Source organism: Betta splendens, chromosome 17 (genome assembly GCF_900634795.4).
Source record: "Betta splendens chromosome 17, fBetSpl5.4, whole genome shotgun sequence".
Taxonomy (NCBI): domain Eukaryota; kingdom Metazoa; phylum Chordata; class Actinopteri; order Anabantiformes; family Osphronemidae; genus Betta; species Betta splendens.
Window position 1 is genome coordinate 14,268,303 of NC_040897.2, and position 24,829 is coordinate 14,293,131.

The 24,829-nt window shown below is 46.5% G+C and overlaps 1 protein-coding gene across 1 annotated transcript; it reads right to left on the reverse strand.

The window, feature by feature from the left end:
• Nucleotides 1-101: 101 nt before the first annotated feature.
• LOC114844819 (signal transducing adaptor molecule (SH3 domain and ITAM motif) 1) lies at nt 102-24,003 on the reverse strand. Its single transcript, XM_029132456.3, has 23 exons — nt 23,531-24,003; nt 22,523-22,573; nt 14,248-14,370; nt 12,697-12,783; nt 11,559-12,602; nt 10,914-11,459; nt 10,700-10,842; nt 10,502-10,611; nt 10,209-10,351; nt 8,026-8,109; nt 6,367-6,451; nt 6,196-6,271; nt 6,022-6,117; nt 5,781-5,927; nt 5,571-5,658; nt 5,175-5,370; nt 4,984-5,078; nt 4,441-4,529; nt 4,162-4,249; nt 4,013-4,067; nt 3,752-3,905; nt 3,396-3,517; nt 102-2,785 (listed from the first exon to the last, which is right to left on the reverse strand). Exons 1-23 carry the CDS (start codon nt 23,535-23,537, stop codon nt 2,554-2,556), a joined length of 3,861 nt encoding a protein of 1,286 aa, XP_028988289.2. The 5' UTR covers nt 23,538-24,003; the 3' UTR covers nt 102-2,553.
• Nucleotides 24,004-24,829: the final 826 nt, after the last annotated feature.

Consider the following 24,829-nt stretch of genomic DNA (forward strand, 5'->3'; position numbering starts at 1 on the left):
ATCTGACATGTGCACGTGCACGTGCACGTGCACACGCACCCTAATGAGAAAATGCATGTTTTATGTATTTGCGCCAATAATAAAATCCAAGGTCTTAAAGGTTCTTCTGTACATTTGGCCTGGTTTTATTGTAAATACTAATTAATAAGTATGGTTAAAAGAATACATACAAACAGCAGGATACACCATTAGACACAACCTTTACAATAATGTTGGTTTAAAACTTAAAAACAGGCAGCATCTCAATCCTGTACATTAAGGTTACATCGGGGCTGCCGTCCAGTGAGACGTCATGGGATGATGTGTGGTGATCGACTGGCTCCTGGTCCCAGAACAGCTGCTACTCTGGTGTTTCTGACCCTCTATGATCCAACAGATTAACAGCATTTCACTCATTTAGTTGAAGGCAGCACAAAACGGTTTGTTCACTTCAAACCAACTATATTAATGCTAAAGCGCAGCTCTGGAGAATGAGCTGTGGCTTGTTTCATTTCAAGGCGAGTGTTTGAATCGTGTCTCCAGATAAACTGAAATGCCACAAGTTTAAAGTTGGTTCAATGCAAAAATCCTGATTCAATTCAATCCCTTCATTTAGCAACAAACTCATTCAGTCGATGTTTTGTTTGTATGTCAATAGGCTTTTGTAAATTCACATGTAGACGTTTTACACAGCAGCTGCTCAAACAGAGAACATTGTTTGGCATTTGTGGACTGTAACGGAGGTTTTCTAGCTTATGCAGATGAAGAGATGTTTAAAAACGATCACTGCTCCGTATCAAACTGCAGCAGCCTCATTTCACCTCAGGGAGAACTCGTCTTAGTGTTAGACAGCTTTGAAAAGCTTGGGGGAGGTTTGGTCTGGTTTCACATTATCATTTGACCCTACAGTACAACAAGCATGTATCAAACACAGAGACGTCCATGTCGGCAGGTCAGCGATTCAAATATACAAACCAAGTGAAGCAGAATATCACATATTCGGCTATTTCTCTGAATACATACATCTTGTACTTGTTCTTCATTTAAAATAGCGTAACATTAATCAAAACATAAATTAAAACATACTACAAAAACCAAAAAAGTAATTGTTTTTAACACTGACTAAAGAGATGCTTTAAAGACACTGGGGTTCACACAGTTCACCCATTAGTGCAGCTCCTCATGCTTTGAACGGTGAACTCTGCAGACGTCGGACTTCAGGACGATTTCTCCTGAAATGTGAATGTTCTCTCTTTGGCTTTTACACCTTTCACTAACCAACAGTGGAGCATGGCGGCTGCAGAGTTCACCTTTGAGGCTGGGAGTTGTTGCACGGAGCCACACAGGAAGCGACCTCACTACCAGTACAGTATATACACCAGACTCCTGTGCATGCGCTTCAAATGCTCATTTACTTCCTCTCCAAAAAAAGAAAGAAAAACAAAGTGGCTTCAGTTTTCAGTACTTCTAAAAGTTGACAACATACTGTACACACACTGTACTACGTTTTAGTTCTTCTAAAGATCCTTTTTCTGATAAAAAAAAATAGTAAATGTAAGTCAGCGCCTGACTTTTGTGACATATTTATCACTGCAGCTGCTTCCAGTGGGTGAGTAGGCTGTGGCGTTGTGGTGTTATGAACTTCATTAGTGTGAGTGGAGGTAAGGTGTAACACATGGATGCATGAACCTGCCTGTAGTATTTTAAAGTATTGTGTAAAGTTCTAAAGGAACGTGAGTTGTGGCTACAGTCACTTGTTTCAGAGCTGATCTGTGACGCTAAATACTGTTCAGCTGATTAACCTAAAGAACACTTCATGTGCAGAGTCGTTCAAAAGTGTTTTTAACATAGGTTCCAAATTAGGAACCTTGTTTAAGGACATCCTCTGGAAATGCTGGGGGACATTTGAAAGAACATATTTATCATAAACTACTTCCTGCATGTGACAGGCGCCTTAAAGAAAAACACCTGACCTGAAACTCCAGCAAACTGTCTCAGGCTGTAGAATCATACACAACAAGACAACCAGAGCAGGACAGTGTGCAAGAGTTTCTAAAAATAGATTTGAAATGATATAGTTGCATCATAATGGAGGAAATGTCACCAAACATTATCAAATTATCCATATCACCAAATAAATTGTTACCAAAGTTTTTTAGTAGTGTTCTTAATGGTCCTGTACCTAGAAATGAAGAATGGCTGTATAGATCCAGAGGTGAAGGGATCAGTTCAGACAACAAATCACTTGTGAATTAAAGCTTTTCCATGTTGTCGTCTCACGTAAAGACTTGGGGAGGACCAGAGTGAAAAATGCAAAACTGAATAAAATTTGACTTTGTGGAAGCTCTTTAAATCAAAGCCTCATGTCTAAACCTGCAGAGAGTTTCAACTGTGCATTAATATGATGATTAAACAGGAAATGTGTCACAAGTCAAGGTTAATCTAATGTTGTTTCAATGTTTTTCATCCATCTTTTCTTGTGATGACTATTTGATCAGGCCTGTAGTGTGTGTGTGTGTGTGTGTGTGTGTGTGTGTGTGTGTGTGTGTGTGATACAGAGACTCAGTGGGGACCCTATAGCAGCGCTTTCTCTGAGTAGTGGACCTGTGTGGCGTCTGGTGAGGGAGCTATGCTTGGACCAGAGGGGGTGCTGTAGTTTGGCGTCTGTGTCATGCCTGCGTGGTTGGTGCTTGGGGCCGGGCCAGCAGTGGCGACTGGGTTTTGGTAGGACTGCACATCTGCTGAGGCCAAGGCGCCCGGAGCTGCAGTGTAGACTGGAGGTTGTCCCATGTACATATGAACATCACTGTGGAAAGCAACTATCATTAGAACACTGTGGGAGGGTCACCATAACATAAGCCAGTATGCAACTCATCTCACAATGTTATTTCATCTTAATTAAGCCTAATTCCATTGTCAAACTATTCTCAGGATGTCTTATTAAGTAGAAAAACAGTTTTTTTTAAGCACAGCTTCATTATAATTTTAATAAGGTTGCATCTCCCATGAAAGTTTCACACACATATCAATAATGTGTGATTATGGTAGTTGTAACATTGTATGTCATGACTAATATTAAGTATTATGAGATTATGTATAATAATGCATATGTGTATGTATATGATATGTATATGTTTGAGTGTGTGCACATACCTCAACACTATTATTAGCATTAATATTAATTTCACAGGTAAACCACAGTACAGCAGTTGTTTAGTTATGAATGCGTCAGCCTTAAGTACATCCCTAATTACTTATTTTGTGCCTATTGAAACTGATTTGTTTGGTTTCACCAGCTGGTTGCTGCCTAATACATGCTGCTTGTTAAACTGCTGGACAGGACAGACAAAAAAAAGAAAGAAAACTGACATCCCAACATTTATGTGCATAGGCATTATTCAGGTTGTGAAACTCACCCGGGAGCTGGCTGTCCAGCTATGGGGGCTCCAGCTGGAAGCTGCTCAATGGGGACAGAGTAACCCTGCACTGCCGCCCCGGTCATGGCATATGAACCTGAGGCAGGCTGCCCAGGGTACACCTGCAATCAGAACACATACAGATGGGGGAAATCAGAATAAGACCAACGAGTGACCACTGATGGAGATATTTAAAATCAAGTTGTGAACAAAACAAGCCCAAGACAGATTTAGTAAGACCTGCTCAGACACCAGTCACACCACTTGTTCTAACAGAAACGTCTCAGTTTGTTCTAGATTAATCGAAGCCATATGTGGACACATCCAGAGCTAAAACCACAATGAGATCACTGCACCTGTTGTGCTGCATTGGCCGGCTGCTGCATGTAGTACTGCTGGCTCTGCAGTTTGGCATACATGGCGTAGACTGGGTCCTCGTTCATTAACTTGGCGTACAAAGACAGCGCTTCCATCACCTTCACGTTGAGCTCTGACAACTCTGAGTGCTTCCTGATGATATGAAAACCCAACACACGTAACAGATATACTCCTTACACACTGGCAATAGATTAACATGAAACCTCTCAGGTCCAACGTTTTGGAGGTATTTTCTGCACCTGTCTATATCCTCCAGCTTCTGGTCAATGAGGGGTCCCATTTGATTGCAGGCACCTGATGAATACAAGTGTTAATCCTACTTATTCATTTCAAATGTGGACAACATTTCTCCATCGTTAAAACAAGTACAGGACTGGTTGATGGTTACCTTCCAGCTGCAGCAGCTCGACGCTGTCTGACTGGTTGTCTGTGGGATCTGCACTCTGAATCATCTGCAGTAGCTGGTCCATTTTGTCCTGAAAGGTTTTTTAAACACGCTATAAATCCAGGCTCCTGAAGAAACCAAGTATTTGTGTTTCTAAAACCCTTGAATGTGTTTAACTTCTGTTAGCAGGTAATATGTTGAATAGAAGAAACTATTTTGAACAAAACTTACCGATGCACGCTTAATATTCAAATGAAACCTGGAGCAGAGCTGAGTGCTTACCTCGTCTATGTACACCGGCTCCTGTTCAGGCTCGATGGTCTCCACCTGGATGTCCTCACTAAACTGTACAGTCTTCTTCTCCGTTTTCACTGAGGATCAACAAGTAGCAGCAGGTGTCACAGCAGCAAAGAAGAAAAGCAAAACTTGATGGTCTCATAAACACTACGAAGATTTATGCGCCGCAAAAATAGTAAGAACCTGGATAAACGGCAGAGTGTAAGACAGCTGACTGGTTTACAGAAGATTATGACAACTGAAACTGAAATCTTAAGCTCTGATATATTAACATCGCCCACTCTCATTCTGGTCCATGCTACATATTTTGCCTCACAGTAATATCCACTATAGCAGGATGAAGATATAAAATGCATAACTGAAAGAACGAAACAAGCATTCATAATTGATTTCACAAATATCCTAATTGTGTTGTCTCTGCTACTCAGCTTTGAAATCAATAATTTAATACAGCTAACAGACTCAACAGGCTATCAAAGATCTGGAGGAAACACAGAAGGACAAACGATGTGCTCTGTTTGTACTCACTCATCTCAGGCTCTGCAGTAAGATCAGCAGTGACGAAGTTAGAGGGAAACAGCCCCACTCCCTGGTATGTTTCCCCTTTCCACCAGTTGGGGTCACTAAAATAAAATAGAAAAGTATGTTACTACTTTCTTTGGGTTTTATTATGGAAAGTCATGTTAGTGATGCAGGCTGTCGTTTGTGTGTAGCTTCACCTGTCGTCCAGGATAGTGATGATTTCACCCGACTTGAACGTGAGCTCATTGTCCTCAGCAGCTTCGAAGTCATAAATGGCGCGAACCTTCCTGCCGTCTGACTTGTGTGAGGACAGCAGGCTGGAGGTGTTCGGGTACAGGCTCGACAAGGAGGCCTGCGGCTGCTGACGTTGCTCCTTCAGGGACAGCTCAATAGCTGGAAACAAGAGACAGACATGCAATTGTGTGGTTGTCGTCGACGGTCCTTAACACCCGCACTGAGCTAATCCAGCGTAAACCGTGTTTATGTCGCATCAAAAATTAGAGGTGTTTCAGTGTGTTATTGATGCTGGGGGTTAGAACCAGACAGTAGCAGCCTTTAGGAATAAACTGCATCTGAGCTAGTAGCGTCTTTACCTTTGGCCAAGTCCTCCTCCTCTTTTTTGTTGGAAGTGGAGGGATCCTTGGCCACTAATGCAGGACTTGCTTTGGCTTGCTCCGCAGCCTATAAAAAGTGATCATTACATACTTGGGCAACATAACTCAGCAGAAGGTAGATAGCACAATAAGTCTACTTGCTTACTCAACACAAACAAAGCTGTGGAGAAGACCACCGTGTTCGCTCACCTGGGAACCCACAGCGGGGAAAGTGACGCCCTGCTCACGTAGATTCTTGATCATTGCTGAGATCAAACTGAGTTGAGGATCATTTCGGAAGTCCTCTGCCCACTCCACCATCAGGGCTTTCAGCTTCTCACACACTTTGGGGTGACCCTGGAGACATGCGTATTAACACAAGTCAGACAGAGCAAGTGTGAAACGCAACCTGAACGCTAACCTAAAGTAGTAAAAGTGGTTGAAAACATACCTTGTTTAAAACATTACTGACTTCACTGGCAAACTCCCTGGAGCACACCTCCAAGTGAAATATCTTTCCACAGTTTGAGACGCAAGCACCAAGAAGCTGTAAAAACAAATGGCTGAGTCATCGCAACACCAGGTTAGAAAAACGTAACACTACCAGTGTTTCCGGTGTGCTTACAGTCAGTGCCTGCATGGCCACATGGGGATCCTTGTGGTTCACCCTCCTCATAATAGATCGGAGACATTCTTTGGGCCTACAACAAAATGGTAGAAGTCAGTGGTAAATGGAAATCAGAGAGTCCTTAAGAAAGCTTGATAAATGTGTTTGAAATGAAGACTGTGCACTAACCCAGTGCGTGACTGCCCTATCTTATCACATATGTCCAGAATGAGGCCCCAGTCCTCAGCTGTGTTCATCTCACTGGTTGCTTTCTCTGCAGGAAACAAGCACAACATCCAAAGTAAGCAGAGAACCTGGAAGATAATAAAAATCACTTTTTCCATGACAGAGACAGAAACAATGGGGTGATGTTCAGAAACAAAATAACATGCCTTCTAAAAGCAAAGAGTGTGACATTGTCTCATTTGCACAAATTCCCAAGTGTCTAAAACACCTGTGCAAACAAGCGCTGAAGCTATACAGACCAATGTGTACAACGCAAACCAACCCTGTATGAAACACTGATCTCGGATTGTGCTTTGTTCGACGTGAATGCCAGTAATAATGAATTAATGTAACTTTACCTGTAGTATAAGCAATTATGACTATACACCAATTTAGGGTCTTCTATTTAGGTTCAATACAAGCTCCTGTTTGTCATTAGAGACACAAAAAAGTAAATTAAGTCACAGTATATTTATTTGATAGGATTTAATTGAACCTGAAAAGCCATACTGTAGATGCTTATGTGCCAATGTTTTCAAATTCAATTTATGTAAATATTTTTTAATAAATATGTCCCTGCCAGGTGCAGGTAGAATGTACAGTAGCTGGGCTCAGAAAACTTAGCTTCAGTTGAATTGTCTTGGTCTGTAAGTAAATAAGCTTGGGTTGCCAGTTCACTGAATGTCAGTAATGAGCTGTTTAACTGCTTTTGTTGCGCTGAAGGGCAGTAGTTACTGCCAAGGACAAAGAGACAAAAACATGGACAATATGACAAAGGATTTAAAACTGAACAGTCAATAAAACGTTTCAAACGCACAAAATGAGTTAATCTGGTCAAAGGTTTTTGTATATACAACACCACCCACCATATAATACACATATCAGACCACAGTGATCTCAGAGTGGTTCAGATATAATTGAACGTCAGCAGAGAGGCTTCCTTAATTAATATATTTTACTCCTGCATATGTATTCAAAGGAAAACATGCACATCGTGGAGTTTACCTAATAAACACTTTCAGATTGTGTGCTTGACCAAGCTCCTGCAATCAGTTCATGCTAATAAAGTGGTTAACCAACCGAAAGAACAAAAGGAACGGATACAAATCGTAGCTGTATGGTTTCACTCAACACCCACATCCTCCTTCGCTTCTAGACACAGAGGAGCTCATCATGTTGCTCGACCCACACCCCATGGGATGCACTGAGGTGCTGCTGAGGTGGAGCATAGCTATCTACTTTATAGAATTCATGACAACAGCTGAGGCTCATGTCCACTGACAATGAAATTGCATAAAAGACAAACGCAAAACCTCAAGCAAATAACAAAAGTACACGTAGCCTTACGGCGGACTCTTCAAATGTTAACGTTTGGAAAGATCTTGCTAGTTGCTGCTAGCTTAGCCAGCTAATTCTCTAGATAAGTCAAGCCCAAACATCACCTGCACACCAAAATAAAGACACTTATAAAAATGTCAGTTTATATATACGGTGTCACCCCCTGCAACACAGACGTACGGGACAAGCAACACAAGATCAACTACACAAAGGAAGAAAAATAAAGCTGTGTGGAGCTAGCTACCGTTAGCCTGGCAGCACTAGCCTCCAGATCTGATTACTCACCAACATCTTGGTCAAATGGGTTGGTGGTGAACAGAGGCATTGCTGGTGCACTGACAACAACAGATTTGTGCCGTCCCCTATTGTTTTATTTCCTTCTGTGTCTTATTTCATACGACGCAATACATAGTAACAACAACTTCATGAATGTCAAATGAAGCTAGATGTGTCTGTTCTACACAGTCACTCCTTCGCCAGACGGCAACAAGCAAGGCATTGTGGGTAACTGAGGCGATTTCGTGTCAAATAAAAAAAACAGTTTTTAATCGGCCATAATTTAACATCTGCACTCAGACATTATGCGAAGCTTTTATGTTATACTACAGATTAAAACTGTCCGCATGCTGTAAATTACTATGATTGTTAAATATAAGAATAACAACGTGTCACCGTTCATCAGGTGGCGTGGTCACGTGACAGAGTCAGTGGACAAAGGTGACAGTACACGTACTCCAGCGCTGTACTTAAGCACAAGCATGAGATATTTCTATTTAATGCTTGTTACTATTATTTAAATTCACAATCCAGAGCTGCATCTTATTCTTATTAACTAAACAGCTTAGTTATACGTTTTGGTTTTATTTATTATTTTTCACTTTTGCTAATCAAGACAAATTAAATAAAAACTGTGTGAGCTGATATAGTCAAACGTGATTCATTACGTTATCCAAGCAGCTCGTCCTTAGTTATCTATAGGAAAAAAAACAATGACTCCAAACACGTTTCCCATTTTATTGTGAACGATAATGAGCCTTAAGCATCATATTAATCTGCAGGTCAATCATGTAACATAAAATGTAATTGATTATGCAAATTCTAAATATGTAACATATTCCACATATTGTATTTGGCATAATGAATTAATCATCTTGTGATAACTACATTAAAAAACATTTGCATAATGGCAACGTGAGTCAAACTTTGAATAAAACTCGTACTGGCAGTCTAAAATCTAATTAATACTGTCTCCTAGAAAACAATCACAAATATACAATTCCTTCTTATGTGTATATTATCTATTTGCAGTCATTTGCCAGAATCTGTGATGCATTTCACAGTTTAAAACATATTTTATTACTGACAGTGTTGTCTGGTTTAGTTTTATTTAAGTGTAAAATTAAGAAGGCGGCTAAAAAACGTGTCCTCTGTGAAATAAAATTTATACATACAGCTGTACAACAGTGGTAGCATCAAGGCCTTTAGGAATGACTACTGTACATTCTGTTCAATTCAGTACAAATACTGAATCTCTGCACCGGCTCGATGCCTATTCTGTCTTCTGTACCATGATGTGATATATTGTCTTGGACTCGTGGACAAAAAAATCACAATGCTCATTCCAGGCTTCTCAGAGTCCTGCAGTCATCTAGAGCTCTTCCGCTTGTCCTTCACTATGGCGGCACCTCCAGCTTTGAATTCTGATGTCTCACCTACGACAGTGTGAGCCGTCGTTGGTGAATGCTATGAGACTGGAACTGTTGCTGTGGAGAGCAGGAATACAATGTTACATTTCTCTGTTCTAACATCTGTTGTTTTTCTAATCAGAAGAACAGATGATATGGATACAGTGTCTCACAATTCATGTTAAGCTCACAACAATTTTCTTGTGAAATTTCTTTGCAGATTCTTTTAAAGATCACGATCACCAAGATCATCAGCAATGTACTCTGAGTAAACTGTTGATGGGCAGTATTTTTTTGTTTGAAGAGTTGTTGCTTTTCGGAGTTTTGGGCTAATGAACACCCACAGTGACTCTGCTTGTCTGGATTAGAAGGCACCCTGGGCTTCCCAGTGACGGCCTTGTGATTACACCTCCCACTCCTGACCTGATCTTTGCCTCTCGACTGCTCCTGGGGAGGGTAACAATAGTTGAATGTTTTTGACTTGAGTAAGATCCTCCTGGAAATCATTTTGTAAGACTTCCTGGCCTGGTTTTCTAAGGTCTTCTGGCAGGACAAACCTCTACAAAAACATCTGTTAGCAAGATTAGATTTTTACAGTAAAGGCCCAGATTTTCTTTTTAAAACGAAAGCAGGACTTCCCAGAATCTCATCTTATTGTCACCCTATTGTAAGTTATAACACAACTTTAGGTGCAGCTTAAGTTGAGATAGTTTGTTCTGTGGATGCTGGTGTATTTCTAATGGTGCTCACTACACCATTACATCCTATATAGAGGATACTGACAGTCAGAGACGCGTTCACAGATGAAACCAATGCGGTCCGTGCAGTAGAAATCATTCCAGTTGGCATTATGGATGAGTCCAGCACAGTCCTCTCCCGCCTCGTGGCCATGGGTCCAGTTGTCAGGTTGGCCAGGTTTCCACTTTCTGATAACAACAGAATTACCAACATGCATCAGAGATGTGGCCTCATAAAGTCTTGTTAGGTCATTATGTGATTAACAAGGGTTGTATGGAACAGTTAGGAAACAATCAAGTCCCAGATCATTTAAAACCACACAAATTCCATTGGCTCACTTGAAAACGGGTTCAGTTCCATCCAGCCACTTCCAGACGTTCTCCTCCTCCCGGTCGGTAAGACCCAGCCAGAAATAGCCTTTTCCAGCAATTGCAGTTCTCACAAATTGCTGCAGACATTTTATGAGAAAATTAGTCCATCAACAACTGTGACAGCTGGTGAAGTAATTTCATACTCTGATAACGTTAAAGATTTACCTGTTCCTCATTGTCATTGATGAAGAGCATATGAGAAGACATGTTAACACAAAACTGGTGGGCTTCATCAAAGTTGAGCCTCTGAGAACCAGAGGAGAAGAGGTAGCAGTGGTCTCCAAACTTCCTGAACCCAGGTGGGCAACCTGGAACAAGCAGGATCAGCTCACTTTTAATGCCCCACACAATCATTTCCATCCTTATTCACTTAACTCACCAGGCACAGGCGTGGCAGCAACAGAAAGCTGCACCTGCTGGGACACAGAACCTGGTTCTGCAACTGGTTTAGGAGGTTGGGCCGGTGTTGGCCTTTCAGGGACCTGAGTGGGCTGAGGAGGATTCAAAATGATCGTTGGTGGGGGTAACCCAGGTGGGCCCATAGGACCAGGCGGGCCTACAGGTCCAACAGGTCCTTGTGGGCCTTGTGGTCCAGCTGAGCCTCTGGGCCCCACTGGTCCCTGTAGTCCTGGTACTCCTTGTAGTCCAGTTAGGCCCATTAGACCTATTGACCCACGGTCACCTTTCTCGCCAGTGCTTCCAGGTCGACCTCCAGACCCTCTCGATCCTTTAGCTCCTGGAACACCCCGAGCCCCAGGTGGACCCTGTGCACCTTCCACACCTGGTAAACCAGTAGGACCTTTGTCTCCCTTGGGCCCCGGGAATCCTGGAACCCCATGGTCTCCTTTATCACCCCTCTGTCCTAACTGGCCTGGCATCCCCGGGACTCCCCTTTCTCCTTTGGGTCCCCTTGGACCTGGTGGACCTGGGACACAACAATGACAGAGAAAAACATGTATTTTCTGCCCATGGTTACTCTCAGTAAATAATATTTTACGAGTAGAACATCCATTGCATGCTTTACCTTGCAGGATGGTGAAGTTGGTGATGAGCTGGGAGTGCTTGCTGTCCACCAGCTTCATCTCCTCCATCACCATGGACAGGTTGTTGACTTCGCGGTCCAGCCTGGCTGCCAGCTCCACATGCTGTGTGCGCAGGTCTTTGCTGTCTGCGCTGGCTTCTGTGACGCTGCTGTTGAGCCCCAGTAACAGGTCTGAATGCCGTATCACCGTCTCAGCGCAGGACCTCAGACCATTCACGTCGGTGCTGATGGCCCCTAGGAGCTGTGCAGAGAAGCTGATGTTTCCTGTCAGGAGATCCATGTTGCTTTCATGTCTGTCTAATTGCATTTCCATCTCGTCGAACTTAGCGGCGGTGACGTTGTCGTGGTCCCTCTGGTGGTCCATGATCTCGCGTAGTCTTTGGTCGTGGCCCTCACTGACGGCGGAGGTGTTCTGGATCTGACTGGCCAGCGTGCTGAGCTGAGCCCCCAGGTCATCCAGCGCCTCGCCGTTGGACCGGGCCAGAGCTGAGTTGTTGGCTGCCAACACCTGAAGGCTCTGGACTTTTTCCTTTAGCCACTCTGTATCGGCCTGGGCCTGTCTGGCCGTCTGCTGCAGGGTCTGATAGTCGTTCCTCAGGCTTTGCACGGCCTGGCTGGTCTCCTCCACCGTCTTCTGCAGCGTGCTGAGCAGGTTGCGTTGCTGAGACTGGGAGATGTTTAGAGTGTCGACACTAAGCTGGGTGTCACTCAACACTTTGACCTGACCCTGAATGTCTGACTGGAGCCGTGCAGTGTCTGTCTGCAGATTGTTAATGAAGCCGCTGTAGGAGGTCAGGGTCCGGTTGAGCCCGCGCAGCGAGGCGGCGTTGCCCTCTAGAAAGCTGCGCAGGGACACATGCTGGTTGTGCACGTCGCCTCCTGTGATCTGAAGCTCATCTAGCAGATTCTTGTTTCTATTTGCTCGGAGGACAATGTCGTTCACTTGGTTCTGCAAAGTTTCCAGATCCGACTTGAAAGTCTTGATTTCACTCATGGCATTGTCAGATTTCTCTCCCGCCTCTCCATCTAAGAGTGCGACACACAAAAAATATGCATGTTAATTTTAATTTAAGCCTAATTGTGTATATTTGATTAATCTCCAGTCTCAATACTTAAATACTTAGTTTCTTTAAATCTGTTTCCACAGCGTTGATCTTGCCTCCATAGTCCTGTATTCCCTCGGAGACGCTGTCCATTCTCTGGACCACTGACGAAACAGGAAGAAGAGGGTGCAAAGTAAATGGAAATGTATAGTTTACATTCATATCAGACTGTTTACCCAAACAACTTGATCTCAACCACATTTAAATTGTACTTTAATTTATGATTTAATTAATTCTAATAAATTAAATGATTAAAATGATTTTAAAATTCATTTATAAATAATGTTCATTCATTTTAAATGTTATAATTTTATTAATTTAATTTAATTTAATAATTTTTTTATTATTATTATTTCCCTAGTCCCTTGTGAACAGCAGAGGGAGCTGCTGTTCATGCACATCTGTCCAGTGAACAACTGGAAATTGGCACTTTAATCCTGGGCACAGAATGGTAAAGTTTACTAAGATGTTTGTCGCCAGGCAACCAAATATCCCTTGATCGATAACAATTTCCAACTTCATGAATGAAAAACAACGTGTAACTCAACAAACACCACACTGGTGTGTTTCCACTTTCTCTCTCTTCCCCACATCTGCAGCCAGAGCCCTTCTCTTCACTGTGGTTTGTTTTCCTGTCGGTATGTGGGCGTCTAAAAACTGCACTGGAACACATCCTAAGCTTTTCCCTGTTATCATTCCAGAAGTGACAAAAACATGAAACAATAACACGCACTTGGGACAAACAAAAAAACACGAGCACTGGAAGCTGGACTGAGCAGCTTGAATGTCTGTATATTGGTATAAAGACGATCCTCCCTGAACTCTGAGACATCTTCTTATTCTGTCTGTACATTGGACAGACTACGAATACTTCAACCATGATCCATCGTGTTAAACTGCGTAACATGTACTTTCACAACACACAGGTTGCGTTTTCTCAGAAACCCAGATAATTCCAGACACTTGCAGCCTTTCGCGAGTCAGACTCAACCTGTGGTTCATGACACAACAAATTGCTACTAAGCCATAAAATCTTCTTTGAGTTGAGAAGCCACAGCTGTAGCTGCATGTTCATCTGGTTTACATTAGAGCCAAAAATCGCGGGTTACAACAAACACAGACCCAAAGCTATGAAGCCCAAAGAGCCGAGACAAAGCACGATGGAGATGCTGCGTGCAACGCACAACGCAGCTCCGTGCTCCGGCCTGTTGACAGGTGTTCTATGACCGATCTGCACCCCAAATGTGTAAGATCGGACGATACGCAACAGGCGCTCCACGGCGACGGCTCCCCACATAGCTGGGATGCCTTCCTGCTCCTATTTTACTTTACTGCAAACAGAAACGGCAGCCGCGGGTTGCACTGAGGACAGCGTTGTGCAACAAATATGTTTCCCGTTTCAGGCTGATCCTGAGGTCTGAATGAATCAATTCAGTGGCGAGAAAACAAGAAAAACTGTCAAGAGACTCTCCCCGCGTAGTAAATCTGAGTTGGCTAAATGAAACATAGTCACTGTTGTCAGCGATGCAGCAATTTTGCATTATAATTTCCAGAAGCATATTTATTACCTTTGTATCCGAGGACGGCCACCGCGATGGTGAGCAGGGCACACAGCACGTAGAGAAGGCCGATGGCTGCTCTCAGCGCCCAGTCTTTTTTACACTTTGTGCACTCGGCGCCCTCCTGGATTCCTGCAACACACAGCACGATGCACGGTGGACGTGAGCGTGCTTCAGACGAACAGAGAGATCATAGCAGCACAAGCATTGCACACGTAGAGCAGCGGGACGGTGAAATCAGACAGGAGATTTTATTTAAACGTGAAATAACATTTCATAACTATCTTTAGTGCCTGGTGTCTAAAATGGGACACGCTGTGCTTTTCTGCGGCCAAGCTTAAATTGGAAACACTTGCGCTTACGAATTGTCAGGAGGACTGAGTATGAAAGTTTAAAAACACTGCACATGTGTTCTTCATACTGCGGAGGAGCCAAAACAGTGCGATTCCCCTCCAGCGTCATTCCTCACAGGCACCTGACCTCAGACCCGGGTGCAGTGGACTTCTCCATTCACGGAACAGATGTGACACAGTGTTAGACATTGAACTGTAGACAGGGTGTTTACCCGACTCCATCAACACGGACCGAGCAGCCGCTGCTCATGCGACAGGCGGCAAACCTCGTTTCCGTGGACGGAGCAAACCTGACAGCAGATTTGTAGAAACTGACGCGTAGAATATAGAATTTATAGAATAAAAATTAAAATCGTGCATGAAAAAGCTAAAGGTTTGGTTATTTAAATTCTGTCAAAGTAAAGGTTCAAGCAGGAAGTTTGATAAAACGTGATAAATGAATTTGACCCATTCTAATCATAGGAAGCCTATAATAAAACATGTTTTGACTGAAGGCCTTCATCAGGATGTTACATAATCAAATGCAAACATGCACTTAAGTAGCACAGAACCTGATAAAATGAGTTGCAGGTGTGGAAGGAAGAGGCGGGACCTCAGTCACAGTAAACCTCTACCCGACGCAGACAACAAGGATCAGATCATAAACATAAACATCTGCACTGCTGGTGGGAGCACGCGCCGCTTGGCATTATGGGTAGGGCCGCTGTTTACGCTGATGAAAACAGAATCAGAGTCAAATGTTCCGTCTGTACCGGGACACTGGACGCGAGGCTCCTTCCCAGTCAGCGCTGGGCCAGGACCACCAGAGGGGTACTGGAGGTGGCCTCGGCTTTGAAGCCACACATCTGTGCAAACATCCCACTTGACCACCTCAAAGGGGCCCAGCGGTGGAGACGGACATGTGGAGCCCTGTTGGCCTGACTGAGAGTCTCATGTTGAGACCCGGCGCTGGAACCCCCCCCCCTGGCCCCTCTGCCCACGGCCCTGACTACATGCTGCCTCAAACACAGCATCACGGCAAGTCAACAAGGTCAAAGGTCAAGAGCTGACCATCAGCGTGCTCCTTCTTTTCAGGGTCAGTGAATGCTACACGTTATTGTGGTTCTACATGTTCTGAGCCCATTCAAGCTTTTTCCAACACACACCAACTGTTTTCTGTGCGGTGAATGACGCCTCCATGTCGTCTGAGCAACAGCGTTTCCTTCGAGCCAACATGGAAACTCGCTGCTGCTCCGCTCAGGTTTGACCGTAACACTTTCCCACCGCTTGTCAGTGAAGTGTTTCGTGTTCATGCCACAACTCTGTCAGCAATGTGCTGCCACTAATAACAAAGCAAAGGCACCTCTGGAGGAGCCGCAGGGTTGTGTTACATGGGTGAAACCCTGGGTATTTATAATAATGCCACATCTGGGCTCCTGTAAACTATTTAATGGCTCCTTCTGTCATAATAGCATCCACAGAGTGTGTGATGGAATGTATAATCATAATAAATGCTCACGTACGGTTCTGACTTCACTCTTACTGCATGTGACCGTGATGCAGATGATCCGGACATATAAACACTAAATCAAGCCAAGACTTAAGATTCAAAAGTCACCAAATGCTCAGCGTCTCTGTAGTGTTTACATTAACTCAGCTTAGTGTTATTACGAGACACGGAGCTCATTCAGCTTTACAATGACCTGCTTCCTGTGCATCAGCTACAGCAGCAAAACATGCTGACCAACACAAACTGCTAGACTAAACGGACCGGGCCAGAACAGGGGAGGCTTTGAGAACCGAGGAGCTGGACGGCGGCCACACGAGTGAGTAAAAGCCGGGCTGTGGGGCGGGACCGAGCTGTGGGCCGTGCCGGGTCAGGACTGTGGGGTAGCCCGAGGCTGGTGGGGGCTGGTGGGGGCCGGGGCTGTGGAGTGGGGCTGGTGGGGGCTGTGGGTCGTGGGCTGGTGGGGGCCGGGGCCGTGGAGTGGGGCCGGTGGGGGCCGGGGCTGATGGCGGCCGGGGCTGGTGGGGGCCGGGGCTGTGGAGCGGGGCTGGTGGGGGCCGGTGGGGGCTGAGGCCAGGGGGGGGCTGGTGGGGGCCAGTGGGGGCAGTGGGGGCTGTGGGTCGTGGGCTGATGCGGGCCGGTGGGGGCCGTGGGGGCCGTGGCCCTGCACCGGTAGGTGTGCTGGAGGCCCGTCCTCGGGTGGAGCTACACTTTTTCTACTGGACGGAAGGTTCCGATGAAGCGTCTGCCATTGTCCTCATCAGCGTGAACAAGGAGAACAATTTAAAGAGGGAGACGGAGGCACAGGATGGAGCGGAACAGCTGTATTTCATTTGGACGCGGGAGTCAGGGAAGAAAAAAAACCAGGCTCGACACTCATTCTGTTATTCCGTGTACCTGCTATTAGACTCCGCTTCAGACCAGCGCTGGAAACTTCCAGCGTAACACAAAGAACGCCTGTACAGAGCAGAGCGCTTCCATGCGTGTGGGCGTTACACAGAACCTAACGCATTCCTCCATTTTGTGTTCCTCACAGCCCGACCGGGCCTCGCCGGTCCACCGGGCCGGAGGCTGCTGGGCCGCGGTTCTGACGTCACTACGCGCTCTGTCTGCACACGTACAAGCTGTCAAAACTGCAATTACGCTTAATTGTGGTTTTTGTTACACTTTGCTATTTCCACAATCAGCCACGCTGTTTAGAAACAATTGAACAAACCAAGACAAACGTGTCTGTGAATGCACCACGGCAGTGACCACATGGAGACTCAGTGAGTGACATGAAACAAATGTTTAGATGCAGAAGAGCTCCAATGAGACCTTTAAGCTCATGCCAACGTTTGCACAGTATTAGTGTGTTCTAATAATAATGGACCTGGTCCTTAAAGCTACTGGACCACGAGCCGCCGCCAGCTGGAGCGTTAACAAGTAAACACTCTCCAACAGGGGAAGTTACAGCTCAGACAAATTGCTGAGACTTTAGGGCTCTTGCTTTGCTGAGGTCACGTAACACAGCTTTATGAGGCCCCGGACCCCGTCAGAACCCGGACCCGTCGATTCAGAAAAATACACGATGGAGCATCTTCACTAACACAAACACAGGACAAGAAGACAACAAGCTGGAGTCAGTCTGTCCGCGGCTCAAGGGTTTGTTGAGTTTCAGCCCAATAAAGTCATCCACCATCGTTTGTGTTGTAATTTGTTGCTATATAAACTTGAAGGCATGCGTTTATTTAATAAGACGTGTAGCTGCAGGTTGTGACCGCAGCCCTTTTCCACTCGCCATCACTGCTCATGGACAAATGCGAGTTTCATTGAAGTTGTAAAATATTAAGGGAGAAATGGTGCAGAGAAAAATATCCTCCAGCGCCACAGAGGTAAAAACTTTATGGTGCATTTTTCGGTAGTTAAGCTGCTCTAACTCTCCCAAGCACTTCAAATAGACAGGACCTAATTGGTAGAGAAAACAGTTTAAGCCATTAAAAAGGGAATTCAGATCCAATGGAGCCGTGGACATGGAGCCGATTAGATCAGGTTCAGTCCGTCCATCTGTGCTCAGTTAGAGGATGACAGGCTATGATAAATAGCTCGTATATCACATCCCCAGAGCCAGACTTCTAAGCACGCACTGAGCCTCATGCCCGACGCTGGGCCACCGTTTCAGGGAGACGCGGTGAAAAAGCAGCTCACTCCACTCCACTCAGCAGTTTCCACTGAACAGCGAGGCTGCCTGTGTGTCCCGGCTGCGGCCGAGCCCGCGGAGCTGCAGCCACATCTGCTGCCACGAGTCTGAGGCAGAGAAACCCAAGCCTCCAGCTTTGTTTTGCGCTGCAGTCGTGTGTGAGCCGGCTTCAAGGCTGCGGAAAATGAATATTCCCAGGGAGAGCTGTAAAAGTGGGATCTAATGGCACCTGTGTGTGCAAACGGAAGGGAATATGATGGAGCATGCACACATGCACACATGCACACATGCACACATGCTTAAAGGCTGCATGGATTTACATAGAGTCAACGTAAACATTGCTGCCAATAAACACGGACTTTTCATTGGATTTGGTGGCTGGTGGTTTACAGATAAAACCCACTGCGTTGTGTTGAGGGACCCTGAACACAACACACATCACACAATGTGAGCCATGCATTCCTAATGGCCATCCACTCGTTTACAGGATGCCGTGCACGGTAAAATTCACAGCATCAACGTTTCACCTTTTACTGGGATGATTTGGGAAAAACGTGGAAGCCGTAAACTAAGTTTATACGTCTGAGTCTCTGCGTTCCGGCGTTGGCATGTCGGAATGATGTCATTCCAAGTAAAACTATCCACCAGCCTCCAGCCTGCGGCCTCTACTGCTTTTATTATACAGATTAACACAAACCAAGATAAGCGGCAGCTGGGAGAAAAACTAGGGGCAGTAAACGTCACATTTTAACACTGGTTGAAGTCATTATCAGAGGAAAACCTGTTTTGTCTAACAAATCTTCCTGTTTCCAGGAAAAAGCTCAGCCCTGATTTCATGATGGAAGCAGCTTGTGAGGCTGTAGCTGCTGAGCGGAACCCGTCACGACGCAGAACCTCAACCACATCAGCACGAACACAAACAAACAGACTGGGCTGTGATGTGGGCGGACGCCGCTCACGTGGGCCCAGAACCGCCGTCGGGCTCCGGGCCGAACGCTGCACACAGCATTCTCTGTGCAGCTGGGCTTCGGTGCGGTCGGGCCCGCTGGGTGGCCGGTCCCAGAACCACTTAGGGTTCTGAATCAGCAGCAGCTTCACGGCCGGCGGCCATGTCGTATTATGTCCCATCAGCACCCGCTTCACGCGTCAGCACCAGTGGAGCCCATGAAACCACGCGGATGGAATAATGTACTAGAAAAGCCACTCTCACCAGTCGATGCCAAATTTATTTATTTTACTTCTCATACGTTTCCTGACCTCCTGTTAAGTCGGTCCGAACAGACAGAACGGACACACACATACAGACACTGTGTCTATAAATACAAGAACCAGGGGATAAACAAGGCAATCACTGAGCGCTGCGCTGCTCTGGGCCGTGGCAGAACTGGACCTTGAACAGCGAGCGGCGCCGTGACGCAGTCAAACATATTCTTCATTCCTCCTTTAAGCAGCGAGTCTGATGCCAGAGGGTTCCGACCCACCCTGACTCGTCCCGCTCTGACCCGTTACATTCAGACCCGTCCCGCTCTGACCCGTCCCGCTCTGACCCACTCTGACCCGTCCCACTCTGACCCGTTCCACTCAGACCCGTCCCACAGCAGCAGCGCCTCGGGTCCGAGGCCGCTGACAGAAGCTGCCGTCAGACACTTACAGCGACGCGTGTGTTGCATTTGCGCCCGCGCCAGAACCTGCTGTGAATGAAGAGCTTAGACAAACAGCCATTATGTGGGAGACGACGCTGAGTCAGACGCAGGCGTGTCATTGGCCGAGGTCAGAACGTCCCCGGGGACACAGGAAGTGGGCGTTGGATGAGCTGGTTGGGATGAGTTCGCTCAAAACAACTGCAGCTAAATATAAGAAACAGTGAAAATGCTCAGACTTTTCAAAATAAAGCTCCTGAGTGCAGGAGTGACCTGGAGTGTAATGGAAAAATAGTTTCTTCCTTATTCTATGCTGTTATATGATTTATGACTTATGGTCTGCAATTAATATCTCATGTTTTGTCTTCCTCTGTTTCATGTATTTGACATTTCACCTACATTGTTCACTGGTCGTCTCTGCCTGATGGACTTTAGCTCTAAACCCAACGCCGGGAGTTGTGTCTCTGTCTGTTGAGACTTAGTGCTCCTTCCTCTCTAATAGTCAGACGCCAGTGATGCAGGTGTGAGAATCACATCACACTGGTTTTTGGTTTGTTGATGTGCACGATCAACATCCATGTTTTTGATTCGCTTTCCCCATGATTTATCTTTTCCTTTATTTTTTTAATAAATCACACAAAAGACAACTCTCTCACCTGCCTCTTTATGGGAAACTTCCACCACGAGCAGTGACCTGCAGCCGACCTGGGACCTGAGACCCCCCCACAACGAGCGCTGCTCAGATCCAAGATGGCAGTCGTGTCCTGCTGCCCGTCACTGCTCAGCGCAGCATGAACTCATCACCTTCCTGCGCAGGACGCTGACCCCCCCCCCCCCCCCCCCCCCCCCCTCCGGCTGCCTCTGCTCTTTATTAAAAACACAAGCGAGTAATCTTTCATTAGGACGCCAGCGCAGGCCTGCACGCATGCACTCGCTGGAGGGGCTGGAGGTAATGGGCCGCATTCTCAAAACATTCTTTTCTGCTAATAAAGCGCCCCTAAATTAAAACCACTCGCCGTTTCTGCTCCTAAAAATAAGTCGGGGAGAGGAATGTGACTCCTCGGCTGGTGACGAACGTGCGCTCCTTAAATATGAAAAGCTTCAGTGACGACGGGAGCAGCTCTCGAGCTTCAACAGGAAGAACGAGCGAGCCTTTAAACGGGCCTCTGTCTGTTTCCAGCCACTGCGCTGACACAGCACAGCCCGGTCCTGGAGCCCAGAGGGCCACAATGCGCCCCTGAATAAACTCCATTATGAGCACAGGAAGTGGCTCAGCAACTTCTCAGGTTTGCACACACTCTCCGCGGGCGAACGAATAGACGGACGGCGCTGTTGTTGAAAGCAGATGTCAGAACGAGTCGGGGACCTCGTTTCTCTCACGAGAAGCAGAACATCACAGTAATAAGTAATAAGTGTTTATGTCAAAGAGACCGGCACGTCCACCGGGAGCTAATTAGCTTAGCATAAAAAACCCAAAGCCAGTATTAAACCGTCAACTCCTGCACCTCCAACCAAGACTGAGGAGGCGCATTGTGAAGAATCCTCCAGGTCACAATTACAGATCACAAACTGAGTGAATCTTTAATATTATTCTTATTTATTCTGCAGCTGTAGTGAGACTACGACTCCTCCAACCCAGATATGTGTGTATGATGAGCACCGACTAAATAAAGATGGGAGTATTGTACAGTGACAGGCCTTATTTTATATCTGCAGCTGCTCAGTATCAACAACGCGAGCGGTGGAGGATCGAGTGCAGATGTTTGTGGTGAATGACTGGTTTTCAGGATTAGACGCGTTAACGTGTGATGACGTGATCCCAAGCGCTTGTGACGGTAATGAGGAACGACTGCTGCTGCGCTCGAATGACAGGCTTCCTTTACAGCACCTCTCACACCAGAGCGGCCGCCGCGCGGAGGGGAAACCCGATCTCTGCTCCGAGGGAGAGGCGAGCGCGGGTTTCCACCGGAGACTAATTCATCACGCGCGAGTTACGGTTCTTCACAGATCTGCCATCAAACGGGGGGACGTTCGCTTCATGCGGAAAATGACGACATCAGCGCAGAGACGCTGGATTCACATTAATACTGAGATAAGAGTTAAGGAGGGAAATGAAAAGGCTTGCGTTGAGTGGAGTAGATTAAATGATCATTTGTCCGAGTAGAACACACAAACGCACATCTGGCCGGTGGCTCCAGTTTTTACTGCCTGATGCGTTGGAGTTATGAACCCGTGTGAAGTTTATGCTGCTGTGAGTCTCACAATTTTCTGAGAAAGCGGTCCCTTCAGGGATTTGAGCCATTTTAAGTCTCAGTTTTTGGTTTAACACCAGGTTATGTTGCAACAATAACCAAACAGAGATGCTGATAAGTCTGTGAAATCACTCGGCTGCTCGGGAACACACAGGATGCTGTGGTTTCGCTTCTATTTTCCCAACTGCTGTTTTAATGGAAACAAAAAAAAAATGAAAGCAGGGGCCAAAAATAAGTTAGTTTCTGGGAAATGAGGTGTTGTGTCCGTTTAACCTCGAACATGGGCTGCAGCCAGGCAAAACACTGCATTCAGATAAAACAGTTGTGATATAATTATGTGGAGGTGAAGGAGCTCCTCAGGTCACATGACTTACCAAACCTCTTATATCCAAAGGACTGAACTTCCTCCTCATCGGTGAAGTAGTCTAGAGGAGACAAGACAGAATGCATTGTGATTCAAACAGGATCTCAGCTCTTACACTGGTGACGTTAAACAGTGAAATGGCATCTTTATAAGCGTTTATCATCAACAGGTTTCTGCAAGCTCAGCAAATGCCTGTTCCAGCTGTATTTTGTCTCACATCACCTTCCATTGACCTTCTATTGTCTGGAAAGCTCATCTGAGCATTTAGACGCACAACATTCCTGTGCTTGTGTTGAGCAACGGCTCCTTTTTACTGGGATCCTTCCATCAGCCTCGCCTGTTATCTCACTTACTGTATGAGGCCAGACAGTGGCCAACATCTGGCGCTTCTGCACCCGCAGATAACAGAGAACTGGACAACGGTCCCTAAGATAACCACAGGCTCCCTAACAGCTGTTGATGTGATCGGCTCTGACGTGACCACGAGGTGGCAGGATTCACGTGGGGCGCTATTGTTGCACCATAGGTGAGAATGAAACGGCCACATCCACGCAGGTTTAACAGCTCCACTCATGAACCTCTATTAGTGAGCGGAGACGCAGCAGGTCTCGGGATCCTGCAGAGCTGTTGCCTCCGACTCTGCGTCTCTTTGGGCCTAAACAACCTTTTAATCCACTGTAGCTACAAACATGAAAACGCAAAGGGAGCAGCTTTAAGGCAGAAAAGCTTCCACGCGTTTTTACTAACAGAAGCTGCTCTCTTGCTGGAGCTATAATCACGCGTCCTGGCTCCTCTGACTGGAGGTCAGTGTTTGATGTGCAGCGGTGGCCAGATGCACAACAATCCCAAACCGAGTCCCTTCGATTGAATCCAGATGTCAGACGGTAGTTGGAACCCACGCATTCCTCAAGTCTGAGGCGCGGGGCGCAAAGAAAGTGACAAAGAAAGTGCGGGAGGAATTGTGCGCGAGGCGGAAAATGGCGCAAATCATCAATTATTCTGTGCGTAAAGAGCCTACCTTTCATTGTGCTTTACCGGGATCTACACTCGTGAAGCTCTTGTTTCAAAGTCGCATCCACAGCATCGCCTCAGCGCCCACTGACCGCCACAGCACCCGGGTCCAAAATATCCGCCTGCAGACTGCGCAGAACCGCAAGTCAAAGCTCCATGCGCAAAACTCCTGCGGCAGGTAGCGTCGCTGCTGCACCTCAGAGCTCGGGACCGAACTTTCCTCACTGTGCGGAGGACGAACCTCCACTTATTTATCTGGGAGTTGGCAGCGATGCTGAGGTGTGGGCGTATCCCGGTCCGGCTCGGCTCGGCTCGGCTCGGCTCTCCCGTGGCGCGGGTACCACAGCAGCCCAAGCAGCTCAGAAAGTGACGGAATCCACGCACGGGAGGCAGCGGTGTGACCGTGGAGGTGGTCGGAAAAGCCACGTGCTCCCACGTCTGCGCGTGGATTTAACGCAATGCCTGAGTGGCGTCCGTGGAGCAGGGTCACGCGCTGCTGCTGCGTCTACTGAGGCTTCAGACGAACCTATAATGATTTATACAGCACGATCAGGCCAGTGTCTGCAGAGACGTGTAACCCCTCATGTTCTCTGGTCACAACATCACACAGGGTCGTTGTTCTTGACACCTGCTGTTAAGAAACCAGAGCAGATTAGGGCATTATTCACACCGGGCCCAGATTTCACACGGCCGCGTCTTTTATACCTCAGGCGTCTGTAATTCTCTTTATCCCCTGCACCTGTTGATCCCATCAGGCTCCGCTCTTTGATCGACTCGGACCTGCAGCCTGAGGGCCGTTTATGAAGGTCAGAGACCCCGGAGCCGCTCACGTGAGTGAGGCTGTGAACGGACCTCGCTTCACCCTGTTTGCAGCTCTGTGAGCCGGCACTTTATTGTGGCGTGTGTGGTGTTTGGGTGGAGGCGTGGGAGCGCGTGGGAGGAAGGCTCCTCCCGCAGCGTTACGGGCGCCAGGTGCTGGAGGCTCTGGATGCTTCTGATTAGGGCAGCGCAGACTCCATTTTCTGGGTCACGGCTCGCGCAGAGGGCACATTTCTGGGAGGAAGGAGGCACCGGTGAGGAGATGGAGCCCCTTTACCCAGAATGCCTCACATTCCAGCTAGAGCTGCCGCACTAAGTGGCCTCACGCTGGGGGACGCGCTTCCTTTTAGAACTCAAACCTTCTATTTGTAGTGTTTATGAACGTGTGCGTTTACAATTAGAGCAACAGCACTTTCATCACAGTGAAATCACAACATTTATCCAGGATCCAAGTAACAAACACTGAAGCTTAATGTGATGACACTAG